The 26,007-nt window shown below is 56.5% G+C and overlaps 3 protein-coding genes across 18 annotated transcripts in view; 1 reads left to right on the forward strand and 2 right to left on the reverse strand.

Moving 5' to 3' along the window:
• Positions 1–195: 195 nt before the first annotated feature.
• On the reverse strand, positions 196–8,115 carry MRM2 (mitochondrial rRNA methyltransferase 2). Its single transcript, XM_518934.8, has 3 exons — positions 8,043–8,115; positions 5,294–5,583; positions 196–1,475 (listed from the first exon to the last, which is right to left on the reverse strand). The coding sequence occupies exons 1-3, from the start codon at positions 8,048–8,050 to the stop codon at positions 1,033–1,035; spliced, it is 741 nt and encodes a 246-aa protein (XP_518934.4). The 5' UTR covers positions 8,051–8,115; the 3' UTR covers positions 196–1,032.
• On the forward strand, positions 8,106–17,077 carry NUDT1 (nudix hydrolase 1). 8 transcript variants are annotated; one of them, XM_063815166.1, is made up of 6 exons: positions 8,113–8,137; positions 8,870–8,920; positions 10,500–10,663; positions 15,790–15,935; positions 16,575–16,668; positions 16,761–17,077. In XM_063815166.1, the coding sequence occupies exons 3-5, from the start codon at positions 10,512–10,514 to the stop codon at positions 16,628–16,630; spliced, it is 354 nt and encodes a 117-aa protein (XP_063671236.1). In that variant the 5' UTR covers positions 8,113–8,137; positions 8,870–8,920; positions 10,500–10,511; the 3' UTR covers positions 16,631–16,668; positions 16,761–17,077. The 8 variants fall into 8 exon arrangements, with proteins under 8 accessions (XP_016812504.1, XP_016812503.1, XP_003318267.1 ...); XM_016957015.3 differs by lacking the exon at positions 16,575–16,668 and having other exon boundaries at positions 8,106–8,173; XM_016957014.3 differs by lacking the exon at positions 16,575–16,668 and having other exon boundaries at positions 8,107–8,173; positions 8,870–8,993.
• A 3,855-nt stretch (positions 17,078–20,932) lies between these two features.
• The window catches only part of SNX8 (sorting nexin 8), a 95,152-nt gene continuing 90,077 nt past the window's right edge, over positions 20,933–26,007 (reverse strand). For all 9 annotated transcript variants that reach the window (XM_009442467.4, XM_009442455.5, XM_001136580.7 and 6 more), the window contains 4 exons: positions 23,663–23,731; positions 23,293–23,442; positions 22,802–22,951; positions 20,933–21,099 (listed from right to left, as the gene is read on the reverse strand). In XM_009442467.4, the coding sequence (XP_009440742.1) occupies positions 20,986–21,099; positions 22,802–22,951; positions 23,293–23,442; positions 23,663–23,731 (483 nt within the window). In that variant the 3' untranslated portion in view covers positions 20,933–20,985. The remainder of the gene's footprint in view (positions 21,100–22,801; positions 22,952–23,292; positions 23,443–23,662; positions 23,732–26,007) is intronic.

The raw sequence follows: 26,007 nt of genomic DNA on the forward strand, positions 1-26,007 counted from the left end.
AGTTACAGTCAACAAACTCTTCTTGAGGGATGAGTACACCTCCAGGAAATGGCTTTGAGGAAGCCAGTTTAAAAAAAACAAAACTTCAAAGCATGAAAGTACCTTAAAATAATGCAATCTCTATTATTTTATTAAATATAAAGCTGCGTCAAGTTCCTAGATGAGTAAAAGAAAATAAACACACCACATCACTGCTTGCTTTGGCAATTACCTTTATGTTCTTGGGAGCCCAGACACTGGTATAAATTTCCAGCAAAAACCAAAGCAGACCCACTGCATGGATAAATTCAGACCATACGTCTTCCCTAATTGTTCCGGGAACTTTTGCTGCTTGAAGAATGCGTGAATTGCTATATTGTTCACCAGAAAGACAGAAGTTAATCCCCAGATGGAAAGTTCAGATTTTTCTTTTGGTTTGCTTTTTGGTTTTTCATTTTTGTAGACATGGGGTGTGCTGCTATGTTGCCCAGGTTGGTCTTGAACTCCTGACTTCAAGCAATCCCCCAGCCTCAGCCTTCTAAAGGCCTGGGATTACAGGCATGAGTGGCCTCACCCAGCCCCCAGATTTTCTACTTTAAACAGCCACACTAAGAACTGGAAATCTGTGCGTGGTGCTCTCAGAGCAGGGGTGGAAAGCCTGTTTCTGTGTGACAGTTTAACAGTCTATAAGATGAAGTCCCGTCAAGGCACACATGGGCACACCCATCCCTGCCTCGGCGGATTCCTTCTGATCCTTCCCACAGTCTGTTTTTCTCCATCCTTCCATCCTCACCTCTTTCTCTTGATAACTTTCTCTTCCCAAATCACAATATAGCGGACTTTTTCATTTTCCATGGCCCCTGAACTTAGTTTTGTCATCTCTTTTTGGTTAAAAAGAGAGAGAGAGAGAAAGAGAGAGAGAGACTCCCCACTTGTCCTGCTCCATCTCCAAAATCAGCTCAAATCTCCCAGGAACTCTTCAGGAAGGAGCTCAGGCTACGTTTCTAGCTTAAAAGGAGCTAATGACCATTATGAAAATGGCACAAGAAATCCTCACTGCTTCACAGCGCCCTTCCTTCCGTGGTACTGTGTGGCCAAGAAGTACACTTCTGATGACTCTTTCCTGCTGGCTTCAGGTTTGATGATCCTTACATTCTGGAATTCCTCTGTCAGTCTCCTCTGTAACCGACGGCTTTGACTTCCAGCCCAGGTTTTACAAAGGAATGTCCCCCCAGGTTGCAGGATGTCTGGGGTCACGCTGAGAAGGGTCAGGCACAGGCTGATGAGCCTGTCATGATCGAGGTCCCGGAACCCTGTGGCATTGGGCGCCATGTCGCTCAGAATCACATCTGCTCTCCCGCCAGGAAGCACCTCGAGGATTCTCTGTGAGGTTCTCGGGTCAGTCACATCAGCAGGGCACAGAAAAGTTGCTCCTTCCAGGGGGAATATGTGAAGAAGATCTACCCCAAGCACGAAGCCAACAGGAGAGCTGGGATCTATGGAAGAAATGGTGAATGTGTTATTTATTTACACCCTGAATCTTTTTACAAAAATACAGTACATGCAACAAAGTGATGAAATAAAAATAAAATGTCAAGACCAAGGCAAAGAGCTAATGTGCAAATAGGTAAACACAGGCCTTCTCTATCTATACATCCTATAAAGACACATGGTGGAGATGGCGGGCCTTAACATCTGAGAAGCTGAGGCCCAGACAGGAAGTGACTGTCCTAGAGTCATCCTCAGCCATGGGCAGACCTGTGCCAGGCATCAGGACTTCTGATTCCAAATCTGGTATCATTTCACTACCCAAGGCTCACTCTCTGTGAAAGGGTTCTTATCTCTGAGTGCTCTTTTTGATAAACTAAAATAGAAAATAGGCCAGTCCCAGTGGCTCACACCTATAATCCCAGCACTTTGGGAGGCTGACACGGGTGGATCACCTGAGGTCAGGAGTTCGAGACCAGCCTGGCCAACATGGGGAAACCCCATCTCTACTAAAAATACAAAAATTAGGCAGGCGTGGTGGCACATGCCTGTAATCCCAGCTACTCGGGAGGCTAAGATAGGAGAATCGCTTGAACCCGGGAAGCGGAGGTTGCAGTGAGCCAAGATCGCACCACTGCACTCCAGCCTTGGCGACAGAGCGAGACTCATCTCAAAAGAAAAAGAAAAAGAAAATAATAAACTAGTACATAAAGTGCCTCTGGATTAAATCAAGAAATCCATTCTCCAGCTTAATCCAATTGCTTTCAATGTAGAAACTACTGGAAACAAGTCAAGAGATGAGGAAAATGAACAGATATAAAATAACGTACAAAAACTGATATCGGCTAGGTGTGGTGGCTTACACCTAAAATCCCAGCACTTTGGGAGGCTGAAGCAAGAGGATTACTTGAGCCCAGGAGTTCTAGTCCAGCCTGGACAACATAGCAAGATCCTGTCTCTACAAAAAAATATAAAAATTAGCTGTAGTCTCAGCTACTCAGAAGACCCAGCTAAAATGAGGTGTGAGGCGTCCCATTTTCCTGGGGTGAAGACTGAGGGGTTTTGCCTTTGAAAAATGAGGTAATCTTCAAAATACCTGGACTTCCAATGTTTACACTAGGAATGAAACACGGTCCCTTCCTCTCCCCCTACCGTTGGAACAGCCTTTCTGTTAAGCAGGCTGAACAAGAAAATCTGTGACTGTACCCTTAGCTTATCAACTCTGACAATTTCTCAACAGAACTACGGCCCTCCTCAGTGGAGGGGACTGTTGGGGAGATGGGGGCGTTGGGCTTGTGAAGAGGGGGCTTTGAATGTAGGTACAGAGTGAGAAGAGGGGGAGGCAGATGCTGAGATCAGTTATAGGCAACAAGTCTTGTTTTAGGTAAGGTGACACAAAGGCATCTTTTTAGTTTTATAACTGGTGTTACTCAAATATCAGCAAGTTATCTTTGTGTGTCTTTGTGTGTGTGTGTGTGTGTGTGTGTGTGACAAGGCCTCACTCCGTTGCACGGCCTCGGCTCACTGCAGCCTTGACTTCCCCAGGCTCGAGCGACCCCTCCCACCTCAGCTTCCCAAGGAGCTGGGACCACAGGAACATGCCACCACACCTGGCTAATTTTTTGTAGAGATGGGGGTTTCACCATATTGCCCAGGCTGGTCTCGAACTCCTGACCTCAGGTGATCCTCCCCTTGGCCTCCCAAAGTACTGGGATTACAGGTGTGAGCCACTGCGCCCGGCCTCATGCCTCACTTTATGCTCCTGAGCTTTCACTCCTATAATATCCAGTATGTTACAACCTTCGGAAATTTCCACCGAAGGCAAACAGCTTTGGCTGCATGCTTGTGACTTCCGGAAGGACAAGCCCAGGCAGATCACGCTCACCCTCTCTCCTTCTGTCACTTCCTCCTACAAGGCACGCTGGGCCACTCTCCTGCTTCATCTCAAGAGCACTTAGGGGAACAGAAACCACTGAAATCAGTTACTAGGAGGACTCCACGGTGATAAGCTCAGCAATGAGAAAAGGAACTGACATTTCCAACACAAATTCACTTATTTAGTCCATAAATGTTGAGCTGAAAAACAATAAAAAGGCTTTCAGGCTGACCACGATGGAAGCACCAGGAAGCACCTCGAGGATGCTGGGAGGCAGAGGCGGGCAGATCACCTGAGGCCTGGAGTTCGAGACCAGCCTGGCCAACATGGCAAAACCTCATCTCTACTAAACATACAAAAATTAGCCGGAAATCACTTAAACACAGGAGGCAAAGATTACTGTGAGCCGAGATGGCGCCATTGCACTCCAGCCTGGGCAACAGAGTGAGACTCTATAAACAAACAAACAAACAAAAAAATGCTGTTGAAAAGCCCGAAGAGGCATATCCCCGCCTAAGTACGGGCAGGGGCCACCCAAGGGGATGCAGGTAGACACCAAGAGTTCATGGCAAACCTACCGCAAACCAGCAGTGAGGCGGATGTGCAGATCCAGGGGGCCAGCATTCCATTTCTGCACTTTCAACAAGTCATGAAACCCTGAGCCTGTTTTCTCACCAATAAATGGGGACCAGTGTCCCTACTCTAAGGTATTTGGGAGAGACTTGGGAGAGCTCTGGGTGGACTGTCTCACCCTGTTCAAATGCCAGTGCATGCAGCTACCCTGGCTTTACAGCAGGAAACATAAATGGCAAGGATATTCACCACAGCACACGCATCCCAGCCAAAAGCCAAAAGCAACCTTGATGCCACAGTGAGGGAGCTGGTTAAAGAACCTACGGTGCAAGCACTACATGGAATAGGATGAAACTTTCCCAATGACGACAGTGTCTTCAGTTGCATGGGTGGTTGGCTGATCTCATTATTCAGGAGAACCTTTTTATATAGAAAATCTTACTCAAAACCCTAAGATACAAAACAGATGAAAACTGCGTCTCAGCTTCATCCAGAGCAAAGAATCCATAGCCCTGGCCATGAAGCCTCTTCTAGGTTCCGGAAGGAGCAGCCCCAGTGGGGCCACCAGGAAAGCCCCAGGGCTTATGCGACTTGGAAATTTAGCTGTGCTGTTGGGGAAAGATGTCAATACATCATTAAGAGTAGCCGGGCACCATGGCTCACATCTGTAATCCCAGCACTTTGGGAGGCCGAGGTGGGCAGATCACCTGAGGTCAAGAGTTCGAGATCAGCCTAGCCAACATAGTGAAACCCTGTCTCTACTTAAAAAAACAAAAAGAAAAAATTAGCTGGGTGCGGTGGCGGGCGCCTGTAATCCCAGCTACTGGGGAGGCTGAGGCAGGAGAATCGCTTGAACCAGGTAGGCAGAGGTTGCAGTGAGCCGAGATCACACCATTGCACTGCAGCCTGGGCAAGAGTGAGACTCCATCTGGAGGGGGGGGAAGAACAAAAATAATAATTATTATTATTTTATATATATATATATAAAATACATATATGTATGTATTATTAAGCAAAAATAGCTCCAATAAGGCTGCAAATTAGCAAGAAAAGTATGGCACAACATCGCTTTTGAAAATGTGAGGGATCTATGCATGCACAAGCCTGGAAGGATGCACACCACCATGCTGGTGCTGGTACCTGCGGGCGGTCTCATGCAAGGTGATTTCCATGTTCACTGCACCTTTCTACCTTGTCTTTCATTTTGAAAATGGCAGCATCCTATTTTTATCATCACCATTGCTAAACCACCCACTCGGAAGCACACGCCTTCAAAAAAGGGCTCCACCATCCCGCATCCACTGGCAGAGGCAGCTTGCCCATGCCCACTCAGCCTCAGGGGAGCCAGAAGGTGCCAACAGCAGTGCAGAGGCCCACCTGTGCCTGCGGCGTTGACCTTCTGCACCGCCACCTGACTCCAGGCCCCAGGAGCTGCCCCACAGTCTAACACCCGAAGGCCGGGCCGCAGAATCTGGTGCCTCTCGTTCACCTCCAGGAGCTTGAAGGCGCTTCGACACCGGTAACTCTCCACCTTCGCAGCCTTCACAAATGGGTCCCTGAGATGCCGGGTCAGCCACAGGTGCTCAGCGCCTGTCCGATTCTTGCAGTGACTCCCAACAGTGTGGAACCCTTGACGCTGAAAGGAAGCACACACCAGCTTCAAGTACCTGGTGGGAGAGAAGAGGAGCAGGGAGGTTGGCATCACACAGAACGGCAGGTCATGAGCTGGGAGGGCCCTCGGATCAACTCATTCATTTCTAGAGATGGGGCACCAAAGCCCAGGAGGGGAGTTGAACTGATAAGGCTACACAGATGGAAAGCAGGCATCACAGGCCAAACTGTGTCCCCGCAAAATTCATGTGTTGATGTCCTGACCCTTGGTACCTCAGAATATGGGGGTATTCGGAGACACCTGTAATTCCAGCACTTTTGGAGGCCAAGACAGGTGGATCCCCTGAGGTCAGGATTTCGAGACCAGCCTGGACAACCGTAGCCAACATGATGAAACCCCATCTCTACTAAAATGCAAAAATTAGCCTGGCGTGGTGGCACATGCCTATAAACCCAGCTACTCGGGAGGCTGAAGCAGGAGAATCGCCTGAACCCAAGAGGCAGAGGTTGCAGTGAGCCGAGATTGCGCCACTGCACTCCAGCCTGGGCGACAGAGCGAGACTCCGTCTCAAACAATAGCTAAATACATAAATTAATTAATTAAAGTAATATTATTTTCTCATCTGGCAAAAATGTTCATTGGGCTCTGACAGGCTGCAAGAAAACCTCATAAGGACAGATCCTTGCCTTAGTGACCTAGTTCCAGGGCTTTGACAGCTAGTACAGAGGGTCTGGCCTGTCACATTTCTTTTTTTCTTTTCTTTTTTTCGAGACAGGGTCTCGCTCTATAGCCCAGGCTGGAGTGCAGTGGTGAGGTCACGGTTCAACGCAGATTCGAACTCCTGGGCTCAAACAATCCTCTCACCTACATGTCTTAAATAAAATTGAACTAAACCTGTGTCAATCGTTGAAGGACAATTTCCAAGATTCTCTAGACAATTGTTACAATAAATGTAACAATTTATTCACAGCCCACAATAGCTAAGCAGGTGGAAGCTATACACACCTCCCCTTGTTTAACTCTGACAACAACCTCACCAAGTAAGTTCTATGTCCTCTTTTTCTTTTTTTAAGACGGAGTCTCACTCTGGCGCCCAGGCTGGAGTGCAGTGACAGCTCACTGCAGCCTCCGACTCCCGGGTTCAAGCAATTCTCCTGCCCCAGCCTCCCAAGTAGCTGGGATTACAGGCACACCTGCTACCATGTCCGGCTAATTTTTGTATTTTCAGTATAGATGGGTTCCACCATGTTGGCCAGGCTGGTCTCAAACTCCTGACCTCCGCTGATCTGCCCACCTTGGCGTCCCAAAGTGCTGGGATTACAGGTGTAAGCCACTGCACCCAGGCATTTTTCTTTCTTCTTTTTGTTTTTTTAGAGACAGGGTTTTACTATTACCCTGGCTGGAGTGCAGTGGCATGATCACAGCTGACTGCAGCCACAGCCTCTGGGGCTCAAGTGAACCTCCCACCTCAGCCTCCTGAGTAGCTGAGACTACAGGTGTGTGCCACCACTTCCGGCTAATTTTTCTATTTTCAGTAGAGACAGGATTTCACCACGTTGGCCGAGCTGGTCTCGAACTCCTGACCTCTGGCGATCAGCCCACCTTGGCCTCCCAAAGTGCTGGGATTACAGGCGTGAACCACCTCACCCGGCCATTTTTGTTTTGCTATCATCCAGGCTGCAGTGCAGTGGCACAATCACAGCTGATTGCTGCCATAACCTCTGGGTCTCAAGTGAACCTCCAACCTCAGCCTCCTGAGTAGCTGGGACTACAGGTGTGCACCACCATGCCTGGGCTAATTTTTTTTTTTTTTTTTTAATTCTTAAAAACCTTTTTTAGAGATGGCATCTCACTACATTGCCTAGGCTGGTCTCGAACTCCTAGGCTCAAACGATCGTCCTGCCTCAGACTTCCAAAGTGCTGGGATGACAGGTGTGGGCCACCAAGCCCGGTCTCTATGTCCATCTTTCTGATTTAAATAAATAAATAAAAGTTACCACCCTCATGGCTCCAAGGCCAAAGCTTCTAGCTTCTGCAACACCAAAGCGTGCTGACAAGCCAGGAGGCACTGACTGCTGACCGTGAGTCGCTGTCTTCCCCTCGCTTAAGGGGTCTCCCGGGAAAATGGCACAGGCCGGTCCCGGGGGCCAGGGCCCACTCGACAGCCCAGGAAGCGCGGGCAATGGAGGTACCCGGCCCAGAAGCGAAATCCCGCCCCGGGCTCGCCCCCGGCGCCTTGGATCTGGGCCCCGGCGCTGCGCCCCCCACCTGGACTCCGCCGCCGGCCCCGGCCTCCCCAGGGCCCCGCCGGCCCTGCCCCTGGAGACCTGAGGGCGCCCTCCTCCCGGGGAACTGCGACCCGGAATCCTGGCCTCGCCCCTGTCGCGCTCGCTGAGTGCGGCGACGGTGCCCAGCGCTCGGCACCCAGCCCCGAGGCCAGGACCGAGGAAGGCGACCGGGCGGACCCCCAACCACTCCCGCTGTCTGCACGCACAGCAGCAGCGCCCAGCTCACCCCGCCATGGGTGTTCCCCGCGCCTGCAGCGCGCCGCCGGAAGTGCCTGCCCTCACTTCCGGCCAGAGGCCACGCCCCCGGAAGCGGCGGTGCAGGTACGAAAAGCGCGCGCGGGGATTCCAGGAGTCGTGGTGACCAGGGAGGGGAGCCGGGCCAGCGGGCGGCAGGAGACTAGGGGAGCTGAGCCATGGGCTTGGGGGAGAGCGGGGCCGGGAGCTCGAGGGAGACCAGAAGAGCAGGGTCGGGGGCTCGAGGGAGACGAGGAGAGCGGGACCGGGGGTTTGGGAGAGAGACAAGGAGAGCGGGGCCGGGGGCTTGGGGGAGACCAGGAGAGCGGGGCTGGGGGCTTCGGGGAGACCGGGAGAGCGGGGCGGAGGCTTGGGGGAGACCAGGAGTAAATCACGAAAATTTACTTTGGAAACCGTGGCTTCTGGCAGAAACAGATCAGTGTCGGGACAAAGTACACGGGCCTGGTGTGAAACTCAGCCACAAGCCCATTTACCCTGTCTGACCTGCCTCCGCCACCAGGACCCAGTCTCAGTGAAATGGGAAAGGTTCCCTTGTCCTCCTCGAAGGGCGTGCGATGGGGATGTGGCTCACTTCTTCAGTGCCCCGCTTCTCAAGCCTCTAGGGGAACATACAGACAGGCAGGCTGAGGGGCTCCCACCCCATGGCAGTGTCTAGGGGTGAATGTTTGCAGCTCCTGAAGCCCCAGCAGGCATGTGTTAGAGGGTGCTCTTTCAGTTTAGCCTTGTAGGTGGCTTGTGTTAGTCAGCTGTTAGACTCCCTGCCTTATCGCAAGGACAGAGGGCTTTCTGTATCCCCAGGTTTCTTGCCTTGATGTACTGGAGCAATCAGATCACACGGCGGCTTGGAGAGTGAGTGCAAGGTTTTATGAGTGGAATTAGCCCTCAGCAGATGGGGGAGCCAGAAGGCAGTTGGAGTGGGAAGGTGATTTTCCCCTGGAGTCGGGCTGCTGAGCAGCCTGGGCTCTCCTCTGACCGCCCCTGCCAAACTCATGGTTCCGCCAGTTGATGGCCTGCTGGTGCCTGTTGGTGTGCTTTCCACGTCCTCTTGACGTCCAGCGGCTTGTGTCTCTGCCCACTATAAAAAACCACTGGGGGTTTTTTATAGGCACAGAACGGGGACGTGGCGGTCTCGGGAAATGCAACATTTGGGCAAAAAAACAGAAATGCCTGTCCTCACCCAGGTCCCTGGGCACAGGCCTGGGGGTGGAGCCCTAGCCAGAGACCACGCCCTCCTCTACCCAGCACTTCCCTGCCCCCTTCCTTATCATCTGGTCCCTTTTCTCAGACACCACAAGAAGGATCACTGGTCCTGAACCCTGTGTCTTGTCCAGGTGTGGACCCCAGAAAAGTTGGTCCTGGCTGGGCGCAGTGGCTCACGCCTGTAATCTCAGCACTTTGGGAGGCTGAGGTGGGTGGATTGCTTGAGCTCAGGAGTTCGTGACCAGCCTGGGCAACATGACAAAACCCCATCTCTACTAAAAATACAGAAATTAGCTGGGTGTGGTGGCTCATGCCTGTGGTCCCAGCTATGTGGGATGCTGAGGCAGGAGGATGGCTTCAGCCAGGGAGGCCGAGGTTACAGTGAACCGTGATCACGCCACTCTCCTCCAGCCTGGGCAACAGAGCAGGATCTTGTCTCAAAATAAATAAAGGAAAGTTGGTCCTGGCCCTCCAGCATTTCTCCAGGGTCCTTTTTTCAGCAGGGACCTGGCGGAGGCATCGCCCTCAGAGTCCTCTGGACCTGGACCTGCACACCTATGGGAGCAGGAAGGACCCTTGTGACTTCCAGTGGCCCCCCTGGGTGCCAGGTCCCACAGTAGCCACAGCAGGAGCAGAGTGGGTGGGGTATAAACTCCTATCACAGGAGGGAGGACTAGCCGGGCCTGGCTGGGTGGACCTGTGTCTACAGCCACACATTTCCTGGGAATCTGGAAGCCTGCTACAGAGAGGCCAGGTCCCACTAGACTGAAAGAAGTTCCTGTTGATCCAAAGGCCTGACCTGAGGACCACAGGATAAACTGCGTGGTTATTTTGGTGCCAATCAGGCACGGGGACTGTTGTTCCTCACTGTGTGCCTATGAGCAGGGGGTTCCTGGGTGTAGACGCAGGAGCAAGAGCGCGCTCTGGAAAGGTGATGTTGTCCTCTGCACCTGAGTACTGACTTGTGGAGAAGGAAGGTAGCGCCGGCCTCTGCTCTGCTTGATCAGCCCTGCTGACCACTGGGTTCTGTTTCTACCCCAGAAAATCACTGCTTCAATGGCAGTTTTCCACCTGCCACAAGGGAAGCCACACGTGGCAGGGCTGGGGAGTTACAGCATACCCCCCACCCCCCACTGCCTCCCAGAGCACGCCCCCTTCCTCCTGGCCCCTGGCACATGCTTCCTCCACACACGTCATGGCTGACTCTGCCCTCTCACCTTCCTTTCAGAACCCAGGGACCATGGGCGCCTCCAGGCTCTATACCCTGGTGCTGGTCCTGCAGCCTCAGCGAGTTCTCCTGGGCATGAAAAAGCGAGGCTTCGGGGCCGGCCGGTGGAATGGCTTTGGGGGCAAAGTGCAAGAAGGAGAGACCATCGAGGATGGGGCCAGGAGGTAAGGATGGGGCAGGTCTGGCCGTGGAACCGGCTTTCCCAGGGCACAGGGATTCGGGCTGTAGGGCCACACCCTTGGTTTCACCACTAAGAGCTAAGTGACCTGGAGCAGGGGGTTAAGCTGTGAGCCTCAGTGTCTTCATCTCAGAATGAAGAACAGTCCGCAGCCCTTCGGACTCTTGTGAAGATAAAATAAGAAAATGAACTCGAAGGACTTAGAACAGTGCGTGGTGTGCGGCGCGTGCTGAGTGCATGTTAGCTGTTGTGGTGCGGTGGTGCTGGGGGCTGCAGGGCGTATCTGGAAGCCTCTGTGCAGCAGCTTGAATTGAACCCTCCCAGCACCCTCACTGTCCCTGAAGGGCTCGTCAGTCATTTGGTTCCTCTGTTTGTTCAGTGGAGCTGATGATCGCTTTCATCTCACACCCGCTGTACACAAAGCCTCACTGCATCCTCAACACAGCCAGCTTCACCTAGGAAGGAACTGAAGCCCAGAGAGGTTGAGCCATTTACCCAAGATCACACAGTCCTCCAGACGCCCCTCAACCCTCACAGGGTAAATGAGATCATCTGTGTAAACATCGCTGCACAGACGTTAGCCCCCATTCGTGTTTTTGTTCTGAGAAAGGTAGGCCAGCTTGCCTGGAGAGGAGAACTACAGAGTAAAGAGGGTCCTGGCACGGAGGAAAGCCAGGACGCTGCAGCCTAGTGGCTTTCCAATTTTTTCATCACAACCTGCAGTAAGAAATACGTTTTGTACTCTGATAGAGTATACACACTCAGTTGTGCAGGTACAGCTAAAGTAAGTTGCAGTAGCCGCCCTTATTACATAAAAGGGGGCTCTACTTTTCCGATTCATTTCTCTTTTTTTCTCCAGAGATGGGATCTCACCCATGGCACACTCTTGGCTCACTGCAGCCTCAAACTCTTGGGTTCAAACGATCCTCCTGCCTCAGCCTCATGAATAGCTGGGACCACAGGCACATGCCACCACGCTCAGTTCATTTTTTAATTCTTTGTAGAGATCGTGTCTCATTAACTCCCAGGCTCAAGCGATCCTCCCTCCCGGGCCTCCCAGAGTGCTGAGATTGCAGGCGTGGGCCACTGGCTTGACCCTTTTTTTTTTTCAATTGCAATCCACTAAGCCGATTTCCCGGGGTACATGGGTCCCAACCCTCAGTTTGGAGAGCCCTGTGTGTGCTTCCCCTCCAAGCCTTGGGACCCCGGGCCGCAGCCACACAGACACATTTGATCAGTCACTGTGGCAGGTGCCAGTGCGACAGGCTCTGTGCTGGGGGCCGCAGCTGGGGAGAAGGACCACTGGGTGTGAGTCAGGCATCCAGCGTGTCCCTGCCAGGAGTGTGTGCAGAGCGACCACAGCACAGGAAACAGGAAAGGTGGCCCGGGGGTTCTCTGCCCAGCCCTTTGTCTTTGACCTGCTAAGACTGCCCATCAGCTCATGGATTTCTGTAGCGCTGCTCTGTGTGAGGCCTGGGGACATGAGGAGGAACAGGTCAGTCCCTGCCTCTGTGGAGCTCTCGTGTCGTCTGGCTGCCGGGTTCAGGAGACCTGCAGAAGGAGGTCTGGTCCACACCTGGTGGCCAGGGGCCTCCAGGAGAAAGGAAGGGAGAATAACTGGGCACCAGGAAAATGCTCTGAGGGCCTGACGTTGGCTGGGAGAGTGTGGAAGGAGGGAGGAAGGAGACATTTGCAGAAGCACAGAGGGCTGGAGGAGCGCCAGCTATGCAGAGAAGTTGGGGGTGTGAGTGGAGCAGGCAGCGGTGCTGAGGAGGCTGGATGGAGGAACTCCGGGTGGCTGGATTTCCGCTTCTCGTCCTGCTGGTGACAAGCAAAGCACAGGCACCCTCGGCAGCCCTGCTTTATTTTCTTCTGAACTTTGTCACGGTCGAAGGAACTTTCCTCCTACCCTCTGTAAATATTACACAAACAGAGGGACCATCACTGCAGACCCTCAAACCTGAATACAGCGGTGGCTTGCTGTCAGACCAGGGTTTGAGGGGGGGAACTGAGGCACAGAGCCGGAAGCCTGTGACTTCCATCCTCGGGTGTAACCTGGAGACGGGGGTTTCACCATGTTGGCCAGGCTGGTCTTGAACACCTGACCTCACGGGATCCACCCGCCTTGGCTTCCCAAAGTGCTGTGATTACAGGCATGAGCCACCATGCCCAGCCGAGACCCTGTCTTAAAGAAAGAAAAAAATCCTTCGTTGGGGAGCATCTGCAAGCATGAGGAATGGGGGACACTGGAGCCAGACAGGCTGGTGCTTAGGGGGTCCCAGGGCCCCGGGAACCCAGCAGCAAACAGCCTCGCCCTCAGGGGATGATGTACCATCAGCCACAGGCCACCAGCACGGCCCTGGGCTTCAGTACCTGCGAGTCTGAATGGATTTGCTCCTGGGGCGACCCCAGGCCCTTGCTGCTCAGGAGGGGGCGGCAGGGAGGAGCGTCGGCAGCCCGGTCTCTGGGGAGGCTGGTTCCTGCTTTATCCACGCAATACCCAGTCCTATTCTATCAGGAGGACCCCAGGATGGGCCCTAACTCCCAGGCCAAGAGCGGGTTTAGGCCCCCTCCCCGCTCGCCTGCAGGGGGCAGGCCTGAGCGCCTAGCCCCAGTCCAGAGGGCTGGACTCAGACCCTCCTCTGTGGGGCAGGGGACAGGCACGTAGGGAGTACTGAATTGTGGGGGTGTGCAGATTTGGGCTTCAGGCGCACGGTGTGAGCCGACCTTTCTAGACAGCATCCCTGATCCCCAAAGACTAGCGAGGCCAGGGACACAGGAGCAGCGATGGGAAGCAGGCCCGCCGGAACCTCCGACTCCCCACCTCCCCACGCCACGGAAGCTGCACCACCCTGTGTTTTTGTTTCATGTATTTCTCACCCTGTTCCCCGTGTTCCGCCTGGGGAACCGAGTGCCGTGGACAGAGCAGACACTTGGGCAGAACTGAACAGCGTCATCTTCGCCTGCCTGGTGCTCCCTGCCTGGGAAATGGAGCTTCAGCTCTGTCTCCCGGCGGATTCTTGATGCTTCCTACACTGCCATGTGCTAGGGAAGATTAACTAAAATCAGTCACAATATCCCACTGGGAGGTGACGGTTTTTAAGACGAGCAACAGCCGGCCGCCAAGAGGCGGGTGAGGCCCCACTGAGCACTCCTATTGCATCTAATTGGGAGCCATTTGTACCCAAGTAGAAGCACACGGTCACTTTGTAGCTCAAGTCCAACTTTAATTAGCCATCTGTATGAATAAATGCTGATTCCAGGTCCGTTTCCTCTCCAATCCCTGCAGTTTAAGCTGAGGAGGCATCGCTTAAATCAGACCATTTAGACCAGGCATGGTGGCTCACACCTGAAATCCCAGCACTTTGGGAGGCCAAAGCAGAAGGATCGCTTGAGCCCAGGAGTTCAGGACCAGCCTGGGCAACATAGCAAGACCCTGTCTCTACAGAAAAACACACACACAGAAAAATTAGCCGGGCATGGTAAGAGGAGGAGACTGAGGTGCCCAGCGGCTGCGGCCCATGCATCCCCAGGGTACCAGCACGGAGTGGGTGTTCGGAAGTGTCTGCTGAGGGACTGAGCAAGAACCCGACTGAGCACAGCAAGCAAACGCTCAGAACGGGAGGTCGGCAGCACCGCTGTGCCCAACACGGGTTTCCACCATAACCCGAAGTTGGAACGTTTTATTCTTCCATACCAAACAGGAGTTGAGAAGGCGGCTGGGTTCCTTGAGGTGTGGAATGTCATGCACTCCTCCTTTCTTGCGTGGAAAGCCCGAGGTATAAAGTGTGTATGATGTTTGCTTCTTTTTTTTTTTTTTTTTAAGACAGGGTCTAGCTCGGTTGCCCAGGCTGGAGTGCGGTGGAGTAATCACAGCTCACTGCAGCCTCCAACTCCTGGGCTCAAGCATTCCTCCCATCTCAGTCTCCTGAGGAGCTGGGACTACAGGCGAGTGCCACCATGCCCAGCTAATTTCTGTCCTTTTTGTAGAAACAGGGTTTTGCCATGTTGCCCAAGCTGGTCTCAAACTCCTGAGCTCAAGCAATCGATCCTCCCACCTTGGCCTCCAAAAATGCTGGGATTACAGGCATGAGCCACCCTGCACCCAACCTGTTTGCATTTTTATTTTTTAACTTTAAACTATTAAGGGTTAATGTTTGCATTTCTTAAGGGATGTACAGAGGAGAAAGAGCCAAAGGAAAAACACTGAAATGGTAGCATTCCTGGGTGATGAGTTTATGGCATTTTGTTTCCTGGTTGTCTACAACAAATATGTAATTTTTAAATTAGCAACAGCATTAGACTACTTCGGGGAAACCTGGCTCTGTGTGCCACGAAGCAGGGAAGGGCTTGTTCCCAGGCGCAGCAGCACTTGGGCATCCCGTGGTGAAGTCAGCCCCTTACACCTCCTCCAGGCACAGCTGTGGGGAGCATGTCCCGAGAAGGCAAGCAGGAAGAGGCCCAGGCCACGTGTCCCGTGTGGTCAGCCTGGGGACCAGAGTTAAAACCAGAGCTCCTCCTTCAGGAAAGAGATCATAGAAGCCTGTGGTTTCATCCTGTGTTCTCAGAGAAGAGGCACCAGGCTGGAAAGACGTTTCTTTGGGCAGACAGGCCCAGAGTATAGGGCCTAGGTTCCCAGAGCAAGCGTCCCAGGGCCCCGGCGGTCGTAACTACCGCTGCATGGGCTCTGATGCTCAGCCGCGGAAAAGCAAGTAACCGGGAATGAAGGAAGTGGGGTCAGTCCCAACCCTGCCACGTGCGGGTCTCGAGACGGTGGACAAGTGGCTGGACTCCACTGGGCCTGGGCTGTCACTGGTACACAGAGGGCACTGGATTAGAACTGCGTTCCTCCCACCAGTGGCTCCGCACCATCTCCGGGCCCCTCCCCAGAGCCTCTCAACCAAAATCAGTGTCTTCAAAGTTCAAGTAGATTCTGAAGCTCAGCCAGGTCGGGACCAGATAATGCATTCTAGGGGACACCCTCCTGGGTCTCCCATCCATCCTGGTGGCTCCCTGGGCTGTGTGTAGATGCCCAGCTCCTCCTCCCTGCCATCGTGTGGGCATGGCACCATGCCCTGACGGCCTCCCTCCCCTGCCCACCTCTGCCCGCAGGGAGCTGCAGGAGGAGAGCGGTCTGACAGTGGACGCCCTGCACAAGGTGGGCCAGATCGTGTTTGAGTTCGTGGGCGAGCCTGAGCTCATGGACGTGCATGTCTTCTGCACAGACAGCGTCCAGGGGACCCCCGTGGAGAGCGACGGTGAGTCTCACAGGGCCTGCTCCCCCTCCCCACTATGCGGGTCCCATCTCCTGGCTGGGAGAAAGGCCATCCGCCCAAACCATCTCTGAGTGCCAGGGACCGGGCAGCCTGCGTCCCCCTCCACCCCACAGTGCCAGCGTGGGGCCCATGAGCCGTGGTCTCTGCACCGAGGCTCCAGTAGCGTACCTGCCTCTGCTCTGCGCCCACCCTAAAATGAGAAACACGGTCATGAGGATGAAATATAAACGATCGTCAGGTTCCTCATGATCACTCAGTGAACTCCTCAGAGAGTCAGTGTAAGTTTGGGCTGGCCAGACGCAGTGGGTCACCCCTGTAATCCCAGCACTGTGGACTGTGGGAGGCCGAGGCAGGAGGATCGTTGAGCCCAGGAGTTCAAGACCAGTCTGGGCAACATAGTGAGACCCCATCTCTACAAAAAAACATGGTTTTGTTGTTGTTGCTGTTGTTGTTTTGAGATGGAGTCTCGCTCTGTTGCCCAGGCTGGAGTGCAGTGGCGCGATCTCGGCTCACTGCAAGCTCCGCCTCCCAGGTTCACACCATTCTCCTGCCTCAGCCTCCCAAGTAGCTGGGACTACAGGCGCCCGCCACCACGCCCGGCTAATTTTTTTGTATTTTTAGTAGAGACGGGGTTTCACCGTGTTAGCCAGGATGGTCTCGATCTCCCGACCTCGTGATCCTCCCGCCTCGGCCTCCCAAAGTGCTGGGATTACAGGTGTGAGCCACCGCACCCGGCCAAAAAACACATGTTTTTAAGCATGAAGTTTGGGTTGCACCTCAGTGCCTCCTCTTCCCCCATTGGTACAGAAATGCGCCCATGCTGGTTCCAGCTGGATCAGATCCCCTTCAAGGACATGTGGCCCGACGACAGCTACTGGTTTCCACTCCTGCTTCAGAAGAAGAAATTCCACGGGTACTTCAAGTTCCAGGGTCAGGACACCATCCTGGACTACACGCTCCGCGAGGTGGACACAGTCTAGCGGGAGCCCAGGGCAGCCCCTGGGCAGGAGACGTGGCTGCTGAACAGCCGCAAACCATCTTCACCTGGGGGCACTGAGTGGCGCAGAGCCGGGTTTCATCTGGAATTAACTGGATGGAAAGGAAAATAAAGGTATCTAGCGGTGGTTTTTTTTTTTTTTTTTGGAGATGGACTCTCTCTCTGTTGCCCAGGCTGGAGTGCAGTGGCACGATCTCGGCTCACATCAACCTCCGCCTCCCAGGTTCAAGCGATCCTCCCATCTCAGCCTCCCGAAGAGGTGGGATTACAGGCGCACATTGCCACACCCAACTAATATTTGTCTGTTTAGTAGAGATGGGGTTTCACCATGTTAACCAGGCTGGTCTTGAACTCCTGACCTCGGGTGATCCACCTGCCTCAGCCTCCCAAAGTGCTGGGATTCCAGGCGTGAGCCACTGCACCCGGCCGGTCTCTAACCTTTCAAACGTTCTTCTCCAGACACCAGCACAGCCTGCCAGGTCCTGTCCACAGGAAGCTACCAGATGCGCTGGGCTTCAGCCCACGCTGCTACACAGAGGTGGGAGAGGATGGAGACTCTGTCCCCGAGGTGGGCAGCTGGCCCAGGGCAGAGACACACATGCTCAGTGCCACAAGCTGGGGATGTGTCCTCTTAAAACCCCCCTGCACAGTATGGGAAGCTGAGGCTCGGCCAAGGGCTCTGGGCTAAAACCCAGGTTGAACGCCTCATAGGCTAGTCCCCTCCCCTGCCCAACTTTCATACACGTTTAATAACAGTTGTTCACACACGTTTATTGATAAACCGTCCAAAATGTAGGTCATGTGTAAACAATTCCAGTTGTTGGGTATATTGGGTATTGATCCCTGCAGCCTCCTAAAGTGCTTTGGACATGAACTGACCCGCAAAGCAAGGGCAAAGGCCTCAGATGCACAGAGCCGCCCTGACATCCCTTGGCTCGGAGTCCCTGTGCCCCATGTCAGAGCCCTAAACCTGTCTCCCCTGCCTGCACTGTCTCCGGCAGACAAAGGGCAGCTGTCTGCACGGTGACCCCGAGTACCCAGGACACGGACCACGAGGACCCAATGAAAATGTCCCCTTTCACCATGATCGGCAGCCCCCTTCCCACAGCCCCGCCAGCCCACAACCCCCCTCCCACAGCCCGGACAGCCCACAGCCCCGCCAGCCGTCCTCACAGGGCAGGCAGCATCTGGCATCTCCACCAGCATCACACGCAGCTGTCCCTGCCAGCTAGGCAAGGCCGCAATGACCGGCACAAGCTTGGCCTTGGGCCGTGGGCAGCAGGAGGGCTGGAGAGGCATGGGGGGAACCCCGCTCTCCCTCCGGCACGGGGCCTCCACCTGCGGCAGTAAGCAGCCTCTCAGCCCCTGAGCCTGGGGACCTGCCCGGGCAGCACAGGGCCAGGGCCAAGAAGTATTTGTGAGAAGGAAGGTGGCCTCTGCCACCCCTGCCTAGCAGGCCTCTTTCTGCTGCCCTTTAGAAGGCACTGGGTGGCAGAGGAGGGAGGGGAGGGAGGTGTTCCAAAGCCAGTGCCCACCCCTCCACAGAGCCAACCCCAGGGCACACAGGAAGCAGCCACCACACGTGGGAGACAGGCTGCCCTTGTCACCGCTGCCCTCCAGTCCCCACTTCACCCTGCCCTCCTGACCCTCCCACCCCTGCCTTCCTGTCCCCCCACCGCCCTCCTGCCTTCCCACCCCTGCCCTCTTGCTCTCCTCACCCCTGCCCTCTTGCTCTCTCCTCACCCCTGCCCTCCCTTACCCGTTCTCCTGCTCCCTCCTCACCCCTGCCCTCCTGTTCCCCGTCACCCCTACTCTCCTGCTCTCCTCACCCCTGCCCTCCTGCTCTCTCACCCCTGCCCCCTTGCTCTCTCACTCCTGCCCTCCTGTCCCAACGCCTGCCCTCCTGCTCCCCCTCATCCCTCTTCTGCTCCCCCTCACCCCTGCCCTCCCTTACGCCTGTTCTCCTGTTCTCCTGACCCCTGCCCTCCTGCTCCCCCAACTCCTGCCCTCCTGCTCCCTCAACTCCTGCCCTCCTGCTCCCTCCTTACCCCTGCCCTCCTGCCTTCCACCTCCATCCTCAGCCTCTGGACACGAGGACCCTGAGACCCTGCTCTTGAAGTCTGCAACACAGGGAGATGCCGCCAGGTATGTGGCCTCTCATACGCTCACTGACCCCGGAGTCCCTGCCAGGAAAGCTCCTTCAGAAAAGCTCATTCTGAAGTCTTGCTCAATCCTTGGGGGCTGTGTCAGGAGCACATGCCTTGCCTACTCTGGAGACACAGAGGCCCCAGCACCTGATGCCCTCCACGACTCCCCACAGCCTCTATGGTCCTGCAGCTGGACAGGCCCCAGGAAGGTGCGGGGTGGACAGAGAGGCCTTGCAACCTTCTGCCCACACGGGGTCACGCTTCATGGCTCGGGTGTCATGGTGCCATTCATGGCAATTGAGAACCTGTCTCTGCAGAGGGGGGTCAGAAGGCAGCGCAGCCCAAGACTCAGGTGGACTAGGGACTCACGGGACAGCCCACCCATCGGGCTCCAAAGCTGCCCTCTGCTCATCTGGCCAGAAGGAAGCAGCCCACCTCACAGCAGGAAGGCACCGGCAGAACCCACAGGGCAGGGCAGGCTGGGCCCGAGCCCCACAGCCACCGAGTCAGCACAGCCCACAGGGCCAGAAGGTACAGCCGTTCCCTCTGGCCGGCTCGCAGTGGACGATGGATCACCTGCCTGCGGGGCACACACAGGAGTCCCCTCTCCATCCCATGGCCGTGAGCTGCCCGTAGGTACAGGCGGAAGGGAAGCACCCTCCGTGAGAGGAGGGAACGCCCCAGAGGCCAGCGAGCATCTGCGGAGCGGAGGGACCTCGGAAACCCTGGAGGCCGGCGGGCCTCTTCCAGCACCCCTCCCCGGCCAGGGAGGGGCCTCAGGCTCCGGAGAAGTGCAGGGGTCCACTGGGCTCCCATGTGCCTTCCACAAAAGGGGTTCGGGGCAGAAGCAGACCCAGGCCTGAGGCGGACAGTCCAGCCCCACAGAGCTCAGGAGAATGGCCTTCTTCATCCAGAGCAGGGAAGGGGCCTGAAAGACCACTGGTTCCCTCTGTGAGCAGGTGGCTGGGCCGGCAAGTGCATGACGGGAGGCTGGGAGGAGGGCTCTAGGTGCCTCAGAGAAGGAAATCCACTTAAAAGGGGGCTGTCCCTCCTCTAAAGCCTCAGCTGGAATGGAACACGCCCCTCCACGCCCCCACCTGTCCTCTGCCAGCCCATCCAGCCTCAGTGCCACACGGTGCAGACCCCAACACTGGCCACCAGAAATCAAGGGAGTCCAGGGGACGAGAACACAGCTGCTGTAGCGCCCACTCTCAGAGCCCCAGCTCTCCATCACGCCTTTGTCTTCCAGGCCTGGGCACACACGGGGTCATGGTGTGGACACGGGCACACATGGGGTCATCATATGGGCACAGGGCATGAGGCCACTGGACCCCACAGGCCACTCCCAGACCAGGGCTCCAGGTGTTGACTGCAGCAATTTCCCTAGAAAATTCACCGTGCGTGCCCCACGCCCAATGGCCCTCCCTCCCGGCCTCAGCACCACTGGCTGTCCCCTCACTGTCCGTGGTCAGTCCCATGCCTGGGACTGCCCTCTCTCCTCGGCTGACCGAGCACCATGATGCTGCCCCTCCCGACTGTTCCAGCACCTGGAGGCCCTGCTTCCACGCTCCCCCAGGCACAATCTCTGTGAGATGAGAGATCCCTGCCTCCCCGCACAGCTCTGGGTGTCAGGAGGAAACCATTCCAGAGAACCCCACCACGCCTCTCGACCAGGCTAGCAGGCCACAGGGCGAAGACAGTGTGGCCCAGCTGCCCCCATGGTCCACGGATGCCCCTCCCGACCCGCAGGCGTGAGCTCCTCTGCTCCAGCTGCAGCACGGGGCGTGGCGGGGAGGGGAGCTGCCGTCCAAAGGGAATTACACCGGGACACACCGTTTGGAAAGAGGTTTTAGTGCGGCCGCAGGGAGCACCACCTCAGCCTCAGGCGCTAGTGAGGACACAGGCCGTCCTCCGGCGGGGAGCACGGTGGGGTCAGGGTGCTGTGTGGTCCCGCAAAGAGGCAGCTGAGCTTGGGCCTCAGGTCGTTCCACACCTTGCTCATCTGAAAGGGAAGCGAAGAGAACAAGATCAGCAGGCGGGGCCGGGGCTCCTCCTCACGCTCTGATCCCAGTTCCTTCCCCTGCCAGTGACAGGGAGGGAGGGGCCCTCGGGTGCGCCAGCTCCTCAAACCTCTGGCAGAACCAGTGCTGCCATCCTGCACAGAGGAAGCCCAGATGAGGAGTGGACCAGGGACATGTGACCTGTGATCACAGACACCCACGCTTCGATCCCTGCACCCAGGACCAAAGGGCCGCAAATCTGCCTGCCGTGGAATCGTGAGAAACGTTACTATCACGTCACTGCCAGTACAGGCTCTAGCTGCCGTGCGGGCACTGGCCTCATGGAAGCCTTGGCAGGTCAAACACCAAGGCCAGCCTGGGCAACACACGGACACCCTGTCTCCACAGAAAATCAGAAATATGAGTCGGATGTGGTGGCACCTGCCTGTGGTCCCAGCTACTCGGGAGGTTGGGGCTGCAGTGAGCTGTGATTGCACCACTGCACTCCAGCTTGGGTGACAGAGCAAGACTCCACCTCAAAACCAAAAAGCAAACCAAAAACACAAAGACCACATCCACCAAATCAATAATACCCAAACCGGAATGCAAACGGCGGCCCCACTCGCCAAGCACTTTTGGAACCAGGGCAAGGAACGGATGCTGTGGATGTGAGGAGGGGAGTGTGGCAGTGAGGCAGGGGTCAGGCCAAGACCTGCCGTGCAGGGGCTCAGGTGGCCAGAGAAGGGCAGGGCGCACCCTGGGGGCCTGCAGGGGAGGCTGAGTCACTGGACCACAGCGCACACAGCATCACAGGGCTGGAAATTCCTCACCACCACAATAAAAAACCTGGTAGGACTGGGGTTATGGCATCATGCCCCGGGCGCCTGTTGGTCCCATTCCTTCACTGAGGACACACCCGGCCACTCACATGTCTAAGCCCAACCTGGTCCCTGAGACCCTGGCCATCTCACAGTGATGCTCCTAACACGGCGGCTGTCTCTGCCTCTCCAGCCCCACCACGGCCGCCTCCAGCCTGCCATTCCCAAAGTGCTGGACGGCACCCACGGCACCAAGCACCTCCCGGGGACAGTGTGGAATCTCGTGACCACCCCAGACACTCGGTGCCATTCCACACACACCACAGACCATGGCTTCAAAGCTACTTGCAGCTACTTAATAAACTTAATTTCAGCCGGGCACAGGGTGCTCGCCTGTAATCCCAGCGGTGCTGCAGTGAGCTGGCCACCAGAAATCAACGGAGGCCTGTCCCAGGACCTTGGGAGCGTTTCTTCTCCCAGGCTGAAGGAACCGCCATCTGGTCTGGAGGAAGCCGGCCAGGGCTCTCTGGAAGAACAGCCACCTGCGGCGCTCCGAAGCGCTAGAAACCTTCTCTCAGCCGCAGGGTGCGGGAGCTCTGCGGGCTTTACCTCCGACTTCTCAAATCCCTCCAGGAGGCAAACTCTCCCTGTCTGCTCCTCCCTCCGCCCCCCAGGAATCACAGGGACACCCTCACGATTCTGATTTTGGCCACACAGGAGACTAGAAGATCCGGGCGAGCACCGTGTTCCAAGGCCCATGCGGAGCCCAACTCCACTAAAGAACCTCTCTAGGGCGGCCGGCCACCGCGCTGCCGGGCTTGAAGGAAGGGCGGAGGGACAAAGAAAGGCCGTGGACGAGACGGCGGCCGGGGCAGGGCGGACTCACCTCCTTGTGCCCTTGGATCTGAGAGTTGACGAAGGCGCGGAGGATGTGGGAGGTGAGGGGCAGGTAGACGTGGATGAGCTGCGTCTCCTGGTGCAGGCAGTACAGGGAGAAGTAGTTCCGCAGCTCCATCGTCTGAATCGCGTTCTCCTGCTGCGGAGCAAACAGCCGCCTTTCGCACCCGGCCCAGCCGGCGACGGGAGCACCAAGGCCCGAACACCAGCGTGCTCCCTGAGCCAGGGCGGCCCCTTCTCCTTCAGCCTTCGCCAGGCATTTGGAAGGTGGCGAGGTAAGAGAGGGCCGGGGAGGGAGCACCGTACAGGGAGCCGCATCACTCTGGGCACGAGGGCCAGCTCCCTGCCTCCACTGCACCCCCAGCTCTGTTCCAGACACAAGGAGCCAACCCAGGGGAGCCCACCAGGACGGCTCCGGGTCCCACCATGGCCGGGAGGGGAAAGGCTCCCACGGGCCTGCTCGGCCGCCCCGCCACCCACCTCCACGATGCGGGACTCCAGCTGCTCCACGGACTCCGGCTCGCGGTTCTGCGCGGTGGCGCTCATCATCTGCCTCTTCATCAGGCTGTACTTGTGCAGGGCCCGCTGGTGCTTGTGCAGCACGCCCTTCTCATGCCGCTCGCACAGGTCCTGCGGGGCCGGGGGAGGCATTCGCCCGCTGTCTCGATGCCTGCGCCAGGGCCCTGCGGAGCCGGCCGAGGGAAGCACCCCCGCGAGACGGAAGGCCCCGTCTTCCCCTGCAGCCCTGGCTTCTCAGCTCCTCTTCCGTCCCCCAGGAGTTAGACCCTTGAAGGATCCTAAGATCATTCCTGAAAGTTCTGCCCCCAACCAAGGAGCAGCCAAGACTCACCTTATAGGACTGCAGCAGATCCAAGAAGAGGCTCAGCTTCTCCACCACATCGTTCTCTTCCTGCTTACCCTGGAAGGCGAGGGGGAGCTCACCCACGCGGACGCACATAGGACCCGGTCCCTGCCCGCGAACTCAGACCCAAGCCTGGCCTGGGCCGGTTCCTTCCTCCCAGAGTCAGACGGGCTCCCCAGGACCACCAGCCAGGTCTGCAGGGGGCCCCCTTCCCCACCAGCCCACCCATTACCAGGCGGACACGCCTTCGAGCCCAGCAGTCTTTTTTTTTTTTTTTTTTTTTTTTTTTTGAGTCGGAGTCTCGCTCTGTCGCCCAGGCTGGAATGCAGTGGCACGATGTCGGCTCACTGCAAGCTCCGCCTCCCGGGTTCACGCCATTCTCCTGCCTCAGCCTCCCGAGTAGCTGGGACTACAGGCGCCCGCTATCACGCCCGGCTAATTTTTTGTATTTCTTTTTTTAGTAGAGACGGGGTTTCACCGTGTTAGCGAGGATGGTCTTGATCTCCAGAACTCGTGATCCGCCCGCCTCGGCCTCCCAAAGCCTCCCAAAGTGCTGGATTACAGGCGTGAGCCACTGCGCTCGGCCTGGCCCAGCAGTCTTGATGGGAACAAGGCCTGCGTTCCCGCGGGACAGCTGCCCGCCCTCCTGCTTGCTCATCAGCCCGGCCTGCCTTGCCTTTCTCAGGCCTTCGCAAAGCCGGCGACTCTCCCGACACACATGCTGGGAGAGCCAGATGTCCCAGACCCCCCGACCCCTAAGGCTCCATCAAGCACTGCAGAAAACCCGAGCTCCCATGTAACGCTGTGAGCCGTGTGCAAAACGGGCACGCCCAGGAGGGGCACGGAGGAGAACAAGGGTGTTGTCTCCGCATCAGTAACAGGAGAGAGAAACGCAGGCCTAGGAAGGGGGCACAGGGTAGGGGGCGCAGGGTAGGTAGGAGAGACAGCAGCTGCAGGAAGGACGTGCTGCTGATCCAGGAAGAGAGGCGGCCGCCCCAGGCTGCACGCAGAAGCACCACACTCGGCGGTGGGGGCAGCGGTGGACACAGGCTCCTCTTTGGCCCTCACACAAGGCTCTGTGCGGGCAGCACAGCCACAGAGAGAGCCCAACAGGGCAGTGAGTGCACAGCAAACGGCGGGCAGCCCTGGAGTGGAACAGGGGCCCCATCACAGCAGAGGGATGCCCTGCTCCCAGAGTCACCACAGCACCTGGGGACACGAGGCAGCCCCCACGGGCGAACCCCACCCAGACGCTGCCTCGGCCTCCCCGGCTTACACCAGTAGCAGCCCTCGGTGGGGGCGCAGGCCAGGCACAGTGCACACGGCCCGAACACACGGTGCTCAGAGGCATCTACGGTATGAAGAGTCGGTCCAAAGCCCTGGGCTCCGGCTGCCACTGAGGGGAGCATCCAAGCTCTGGAGACAGCAGGGGTCTGGGGAAGGCAGCGGAAGCGGCAGCCCATCCACCCCTGACCTGCACAGCTCACCACAGACCCCCCAGCCACAACCGCAACCAAGCCAGGCCGATGGCAGGTATCCTGGGGAAACCCCCGACACTGACGCCTTCAGTCACACCCGGGCCCTGAAGGGCTCCGGTCCCCACAGCTCACGCCCTCAGTCCCCACAGCTCGCTGAGCACCTCGGGGAGACCACGCTCCCTCCACGATTCCTCGGGCTCCACCCGTGGTAGGGGGTGAAAAGCTCACCCCACGCACTGCACGTCAAGCTCAGCAGGAGACGGGGCAGGCAGAAGTGGATGGAAGGAGTTTTACGGGACACAGCCCTGGAATGGGAGCCGGGGGTGCTGCCCAGGCTTTGCTGCACCCCAGGGGACCCTAAGATGCCCCTTCCACCCTCCAGACCTCAGGCCGACTGAACCCGGAGGCTCCCCGGCCACCAACCCCACACCCAAAGCAGCTGGGATTCCAGCCAGTAAACTGTGCCAGGAGAAGAGGTGTGCTAATTATTTCTAAAACTCGAGAGGGAAAACGCCAGCTGACCGCAGGTGCCCAGCTCCCACCTGACCAGGCAGGGGCTCAGGAGAATGGAGGCTTATTCCCTGGCCCAGCAGAAGAGGGGGAGTTCAGGGGTCCCTCTGTTCGTGTCATTTGTCACCAAGTCCCATCTGTGGTTCAGTGCTGCACAAGGCCCTAAACCAGGGGTGTCCAGTGTTTTGGCTTCCCAGGGCCACATTGGAAGAAGAAGAATTGACTTGAGCCACACATAAAATACACTAACACTATGATAGCTGATGAACTAAAAAAACAAAAAAGGAAAAGAAAGAGAGAGAGAAAGAGAGAGAGAGGAAGGAAGGAAGGTAGGTAGGTCTGTGT

This window comes from Pan troglodytes, chromosome 6 (genome assembly GCF_028858775.2).
Source record: "Pan troglodytes isolate AG18354 chromosome 6, NHGRI_mPanTro3-v2.0_pri, whole genome shotgun sequence".
NCBI classification, from domain to species: domain Eukaryota; kingdom Metazoa; phylum Chordata; class Mammalia; order Primates; family Hominidae; genus Pan; species Pan troglodytes.